This window comes from Triticum aestivum, chromosome 6B (assembly GCF_018294505.1).
Source record: "Triticum aestivum cultivar Chinese Spring chromosome 6B, IWGSC CS RefSeq v2.1, whole genome shotgun sequence".
Classification (NCBI taxonomy): domain Eukaryota; kingdom Viridiplantae; phylum Streptophyta; class Magnoliopsida; order Poales; family Poaceae; genus Triticum; species Triticum aestivum.
The window spans coordinates 162,276,279-162,283,738 of record NC_057810.1 but is presented as its reverse complement, the minus strand read 5'-3'; the positions used below and the strand labels follow the sequence as shown (position 1 = coordinate 162,283,738).

Below are 7,460 nucleotides of genomic sequence, written 5' to 3'. Positions count from 1 at the left end.
GACGGGGCTGCGCGACAACCCTCAGAAGTTGTCAGCGGCAGCCCTAAATTGCGGCAATGTAGACCTCGTAGACGTCCTTCAAAATTTCGGCGACGCCATAGTGGGTTTCCCAATCAGATATCTAGGCCTCCCGCTCTGCATCGACAGGCTCCGGCTCGTGCACATTCAGTACCTCCTGGACCGTATTCGTGCAAGGTTGGCAGCTTGGAAAGGCCGGCTCCTGCCGATCGTAGGGCACCGCGTACTCGTCAGGTGCATCCTATCTGTGCTGCCGGCTTTCGCCATGGCCGTGCTACGAATCCCAAAGATTCTACAAGGATGTAGACAAGGCACGACGTCGGTTCTTGTGGGCATAAGACGAGGAGGTCACCGGAGGTAGATGCAAGGTGAACTGGCAACTTGTCACGTCCCCGATCGAGCATGGTGGCCTCGGCATCCCCAACATGGAGCGGTTCGCGCGTGCCTTACGCCGCCATGGACGCACCTGGAGTTGCCTTGCGACGACAAAGATAGAGCGCTTTTCGCCTCGGCAACGACGGTGACAGTGGGCGACGACAACAGAGCGCTATTCTGGCACTGCCCCTGGCTCGGCGAGCAACCGCTACGGCATGACTACCCCGACCTATTCAGGCGCACAGCCAGGAAGAATCGCACTATCGCGGAGGCATTACGCGATGACAGATGGATAATCGACCTCAGGCGCGGCAACAACCTGGAAATCATCCCCCAGGTTGTGCTGCTGCAGCGACGCATCAGAGAAGCCAGCTTGGCGCTGCAGGCAGGAACCGACGACAAGATCACCTGGAATGCCGGTGGGGACTACACGGCGAGGTCAGCGTACCTCTCACAGCTCCCCTCGCAAACAACCTCGGCCTGATAAGCCTGGTATGGAAGATCTGGGCACCCGGAAATATCAAGTTTTTTCTCTGGCTACTCCATCAAAACCGGCTCTGGTGCAACGATCGCCTGCAACGTAGGGGCTGGGAAAATCCCTACTTCTGCCAGCTCTGCTGCCGCAACCTCAAGTCCTCCTTCCACCTAATTTGGGAATGCAACGTATCAAAGGAGGTTTGGGTCAAGGCAGCCACCTGGATGGGCTGTGCGGCACTCTCCCCAGCTTCCTGGAGTGCATGCAACACTACAAGAGAGGCTGTCGCCGCAATCCTAAACTCCGCGGCGCCAAGGGAAAGAAGAAGAGCCAAGACTATCGTGGCATTGGTCACCTGGCAAATCTGGCTTGAGAGAAACAGATGCACATTCAGAGAAAAGACACCAAGTGCACTCAGTATAACAGAGGCCTGCCAGAGGGACATCGAGCAATGGAGACTCACCGGAGCACATGCCATAGCGCCCCCTTTCGGGGATACAATGCGAGGGATTGACTAGTTTGGCAGCGGAGAGAGAAGGGTTCTGCTCCCTCCTCCTACGCCTCTGTAACTCTTTTTCTCTTCATTGATCAGTTGATCACAAATTTTGTAACTCCCCCCTGCTAAGCCAATGAAAAGCCAGCAAGTCTGGATCTTTAAAAAAAAACTTGTGGTTGAGATGGTTAGGTGGACACTGGTATCCCCAGTTCACCAGGGTTCATATCCATTTCCGGCGATACGCTTTCAGTGGGAGGAGACGTTCCCGTCGACTACGAGGCGCCGATGATATGCCTCATAGGGGTAGGGTGTGCGTGTGTGCGTTCATAGGGTAAGTGTATGCGCGTTTACATGAACGCTTGCGTCTGTACTATGTTCAGAAAAGTACCTAAAACATCTTATATTTGTGAACGGAGGGGTATTTGTTTGGCAGTGGCTCATATCACGAACGATGTAACCATTTTCCCAAATCAATAAGGTTCAATAAAGTTAACCATGATGCCGTTCCCAAAAAACATATTTGTTTCATAGACACAGAGATTGAATGAGAAATTGCTTTTGTAATGTGCAGAATGGGCCACAGAAAAACGTCAAAATAAAATAAATCAACCGTACAAATGAAAGGTAAAAAAAAAAATCTAAGTTGCTACGAACCCCTTTTTAAAATTTAGTTTAAGAAAAATGGCCCTCCTAATGGATAACCTTCTCCTGCCCATGAACACCACCACACCCATCCCTCCACCTCCTCGTCGTCCCTCGCTCTGACCACAGCACAGCCCCGGCCGCGCTCTCATCTGGAGCTGCAAGGTAGCCTCGCCCCCCTTACTCCCTTCCAGTCAGGCTTCTCCTCCTCCTCGTCACCGTCCTCCGTGTTTCTGTGATTTTTCTCGTCCAGGCCCTGCGCTACACCACGAGACCAGCTCGCTCTGTCGACGCCGCCGGCCGCCATGCTTCCGCTCGCCACAATGTCCGCGCCGAGCTCGCTTCTCCTGCGTCCCGCCGCGCGCCAGCGGACGGGGGGAGAGCCAGGTTGGCGCCGCTCTTCTCATCCATTCATCCACCCATCCATCACGCCTCATCTACTCTACCTATCTTACCCAAATACTGCCGCCGGGAAAGAAATTGCTGCCATTTTGCGACTTCATACTTGCTAACTTGCATGCTCATTGAGTCAAATTGCATGGTGTTCTGTGCTTCATATTTCTGAAAACTCTGCACCCCCTATCCCTATCCGTGTGAAGAATAAGGGGGAGCGTCACGTCGACATGGCAAAGGGAATAATTTCAGTTGGAATTATGAGTTTTTTTCACGGAGAAGATTACCCTATGTGCCAAGGAAGATGGTCATTTTTTACTGCAATTTAATAGTAGGAGGTGGTGCTTACTGCTAGTATTGTTTTTGTTTACCGAAGCTCATGCAGAACTTATAATATTCTGTGCAGGACGAAGCTGGGGAGAACAATCTATCTCGGGTTCGCAGTCCCGGAGGAATAAGCTCAGCAACTCCATCTGTGTGAAAGCAGTAAGATGTGCCTACTCATCTTCTTTTCTCGCCGCTACGGATTATACCTGGTTAAATTATTTGCAACTTATTAGGTGTTGTTTGTAAGAGTACTCAGAAAGCAATCAGCAGGTTTCTGGCACAAAAATGACAAAGAAATCAAATAGGTTTTTGTTATAAGGAGAGGAAGCACAAACAATCTGAAAGGCTTCAAGGCTTCAACGCATTGTATAACATGACAAAGACCATCTCATCTAAAATTGTGTAGCCGGAAGATTATCCGGCCTTGCAAACAGAATGGATTAGTATACTCTTGGTAGTTAGATTATGTCAATGTGGTCCATTTCAAATTTCGACGCAATCTGTTCGTGCTAGCTAAGCAAAATGAGCGCATAAGAGGGGATTTGAAGCCCTGGTTGATTTTAAGCTTCAGAGTTAACCTGATCTAGCTTAAAATCAACAAAAAAAAGCAGAGGTATTTCTTTTCACTGTGCAGAACTGACTTCCTACAATCACCTGATTGGTGTATCTAGAACATGCACCCAAAGAGGGCTGTCTAGTTCTAGGGAAATCCTTTTACCGTCATCTGTAAGACTGAAATGTAAATGCTGCTTGATCTTGTATATTAGAAGTAACATGACATACTTTATTAATTCGTTTGATTGTGCGCCCGTTCCAGCAAATTCAAAAGCATCTCACGCGGATTGTCTCTGAATGTTTTTTTCCTGCAGAACATAACGTGCTGTGCTAACCAGACGCAAACCGCGAAGCGCAAATCGTTCTCAGGGCCCACCTCTCCTCCGTCAGGTTCAGTTAAAGGTAAGGTAATGCAAGGCATCTGCATTCTGCGCAGCCCTGCTTTGTTCCTTATAAACCTCGTCTCATTTCCGAAGTTGGGTGCACTGCAAACCTGTGCTTCCAATGACACTTTCCACGTGGTCTCCTCACTTCTGTGCCTGGGTGGCACCTGATCGCAGAGAAGGTGAAGCCGAGGCTCGACGACGGGGGCGTCGGGTTCCCGCCGTTTCGGTTCGGCGGAGGAGGCGGCGGCGGTGGCGGTGGCGGCAGCAGCTCCTCCGGTGGGTTCATCCTCTTCGTGATCGTTTTGCTCCTGGACTACCTGAGGGAGTTCGAGAGGAACCTGCAGAACGGGCCGCGGAGGGGCAGCGACTACGACAGCGGGCTGGCACCGCAGTAGCTTCGTTTTAGTAGCTTGTCGTCGCAAACAGTCCGGTGATGGCCGGTGGTTAATGTAAGCCCCTTGCTAAGCTGAGTTATCAGATTAGAATTGCTCTTGAGAAATGAGATGAGGAGTAGCAACTTTGGCCGTTGGATTGGACGTGGAGGGCTGAGATTGAACGCCAGGAGTCACTGGCACTAACGTGTCCACTTTTATGGCCTCTTTGTCTGGTTCACAGGAAAGCAGAGAAAAAGCATATATGACTTTTTATGTCGGAGGCGGATTTGTTGTTTATGGGGACATCTACACCGTATATGGAAAAAAATAATAATAATGCAATAAAAAGTCAAAAATTCCTGAAAATATTATTGAAATAAACTTGACATTTTATTGTACTCGTGAGAAAAAATCCACAAAAATAAAATATCCCTTTGACTTCTTTAAAAAAAAGACAATTTTTTGGCTAAAATAGTGTGAATAGTGACCTATAATAGCGAATAAATTTTGTCTTTTTTGCTGTGAAGTCAACTTTTACTTTTTTGTGAAATTTATATACTAGTGCAAAAGTAAGTCAAGTTTTTTGTCAAAATAGTTCTTACCTATTTTGACTTTTATTAAAATATTAAAAAAAATCCCCATATAGGGTGCATATACAACCAGGAACACAAGTGTATTTCCCGAAGTATGTCTTCTCTTTTTGCCGTAAAGGCCAAAGGCCATGCACAAAATCGACATATAATACTCTCTCTATAACTTAATATAAGATGTTTTTTGACTCTATCATAGGCTCTAAAAACGTCGTATAAGGTTACAAGTTGTAAAAAATAAAATTACACATAGGTTCTTGGAGAAATCGACGATGTCAAACTCAATGTTGCCTCTAGACCTGCAAGGGAAAACGTTATTGATGCAATGGCCAGGAAGTCATTAGTCGGGGAAGGCGTTGGCGACATTAATGTGATAAGTACGAGGTGGCCCAATATTTTGATAAGATAATGTTGAAATTTGTCAGAGGAGACTTTAACGACATGACTACCCTGAACACTTGATGATGCGCCTTAACAATCGCTAAAACAACTCCGGTATGGTTATTGATGGTGTTGGAAACACATTCTACATGATTACGAAGATCAATTTCTGCATGCAACCAAAGAACAAACGAGAATTTAAAATACACAATTAAAAGGATCGAGATGAACCAGGAGGGTTACTGAAAAGAGACACAACTACAAATTTTACTTAAATTATTCACAAGTTTAGACTTTGTGGAATATAAAGTGTGGCCTAAGCAATGCTTCGGGGACATATATACATCATATATGATACTTGCAAGACAAGCAATCAAAGTAAACCACAAATATGTGTTATGGGCATAGTTTGTCGTCATCTCATCAAGAAGCTTGGTGGTAAATCCTAAGGTAATTGCCATGAAAGTGCCACCTGCAATAGGATCTAGAGTTCGTACTAAAATAACACCAAACCAAATTCAGATTCATAATACTCAATCCAACATAAAGAACCTTAAAGAGTGCCCCAAAATTTCTACCCGAGAAACAAAGACAAGAACATGCATCGACCCCTATGTAGATTATCCCAATGTCACCTCGGGAATCCATGAGTTGAGTGCCAAAACATATATCAAGTGAATCAATATGATACCCCATTGTCACCACGAATATTCATATGCAAGACATATATCAAGTGCTCTCAAATCCATAAAAGTATTCGGATAACAACAAAATCTCAAAGGGAAAAACTCAATCCATCACAACAAGATAAAGAGGGGAAAACACCATATGATCCAACTACATTAACAAAGCCCACGATACATCAAGATCATGCCATCTCTAGAACACGAGAGAGAGAGAGAGAGAGAGAGAGAGAGAGAGAGAGAGAGAGAGAGAGATTAAACACATAGCTGCTGGTACAAACCCTCAGCCCCGAGGGTGGACTACTCCCTCCTCATCGTGGTGGCCACCGGGATGATGAAGATGGCCACCGGTGATGATCTCCCCCTCTGGCAGAGTGCCGAAACGAGGTCTAGATTGGTTTTCGGTGGCTATAGAGCCTTGCAGCGGTGGAACTTCTGATCTAGGGTTACCCCGAGGGTTTTTGGAATATTTGGGAATTTATAGGGCAAAGAACGGGTGCAGGAGGCCACCGAGGTGGGCGCAACCCATCGGGGCACCCCCCAGGTGCTGCTCTGGCCTTTTGGATGTCTTCTGGTCCATAAAAAATCCACAAAAAGTTTTGCGGTGTTTGGACTCCGTTTGATATTGGTTTCCTGCGATGTAAAAAACAAGCAAAAAACAACAACTGGCACTGGGCACTGGGTCAATAGGTTAGTCCCAAAAAATGATATAAAGTTGCTATAAAATGATTGTAAAACATCCAAGAATGATAATATATTAGCATGAATACTTCATAAATTATAGATATGTTAGACGTATCAGCATCCCCAAGCTTAATTCCTACTCGTCCACGAGTAGGTAAATGATAAAAGAAATAATTTGTGAAGCGTGAATGCTAGCAAAGTGCATAAGTTTGATCAATGATAATTTCAGTCACTTTTCTTAGCATCATAACAACAATTCTTTCTTATAAAACTTCTCATGTTAAAGTAGAAACCAATTCACATGTTAAGGTTCAAACAATGATTTCTCTTGGAACTCAACAACCTATGTTCTCAGGCACCAAGCAATTGTAATTCAACTTATTCAACAGAGTTTAAGTAAGAGCTCCACCTACTCAACCATCATATAGTCTTCTATGATTGCTAACACTCACCGCATACACATGAGCAAAACGTTTCAACCGGACACATAGAAAGATAGGGGCTTATAATTTCACCTCCCAACGTATTCACCTCAAGGGTGATGTCAACAATAATAACTCATTATACCCATATCCAACTCGATATATGTGCCTAGATCTTTCCTCACCACATGATGCTTGCCAAAAGAGAAAAATAAAAAGGAATAGAGAGAAAAACTTTGACTCTTGCATGAAAGTAAATACATAAAAGTAAAAGATAGTCCCTTCGCAGAGGGAAGCAGAGGTTGCCATGCACTTATTTATTTGTATGCTCAACCCCTTAGTGCAAAAGAACGTCATGTTATATTGCTCCTTATGATAGCAACCTTTATTATGCAGTCTGTTGCTTTTATTCTTTGCCATCAGAAGTTCGTACAACGCTCAATTTTCTCTTACACTTAATGATCTAACACTTTTAGAAGCAATTTTTATTGCCTTATTGCACCGATGACAACTTACTTGAAGGATCTTGCTCAATCCTTAGGTAGGTATGGTGGACTCTTGAAAATAAGATTTGGGTTTAAGGGTTTTTGGATGCACAAGTAGTATCTCTACTTGGTGCGGAATTTTTGGCTAAAAAAGATGGGTGGCAAGCACCACAT

The 7,460-nt window shown here is 45.1% G+C and overlaps 1 protein-coding gene across 1 annotated transcript; it reads left to right on the top strand.

Annotated features, from left to right (window-relative positions):
* Positions 1-2,040: 2,040 nt before the first annotated feature.
* LOC123136338 (protein YELLOW LEAF 1, choloroplastic) lies at positions 2,041-4,314 on the top strand. Its single transcript, XM_044555705.1, has 5 exons — positions 2,041-2,171; positions 2,260-2,393; positions 2,806-2,885; positions 3,596-3,683; positions 3,842-4,314. The coding sequence occupies exons 2-5, from the start codon at positions 2,312-2,314 to the stop codon at positions 4,060-4,062; spliced, it is 471 nt and encodes a 156-aa protein (XP_044411640.1). The 5' UTR covers positions 2,041-2,171; positions 2,260-2,311; the 3' UTR covers positions 4,063-4,314.
* Positions 4,315-7,460: the final 3,146 nt, after the last annotated feature.

What these genes read in the sequence shown, in the direction of transcription:
- LOC123136338 (XM_044555705.1), top strand. Translation starts at nt 2,312, where the DNA reads ATGCTTCCGCTCGCCACAATGTCCGCGCCGAGCTCGCTTCTCCTGCGT. An exon ending in GCGGACGGGGGGAGAGCCAG is followed by an intron (nt 2,394 to 2,805) that starts GTTGGCGCCGCT and finishes TATTCTGTGCAG; the next exon opens with GACGAAGCTGGGGAGAACAA. An exon ending in ACTCCATCTGTGTGAAAGCA is followed by an intron (nt 2,886 to 3,595) that starts GTAAGATGTGCC and finishes TTTTTCCTGCAG; the next exon opens with AACATAACGTGCTGTGCTAA.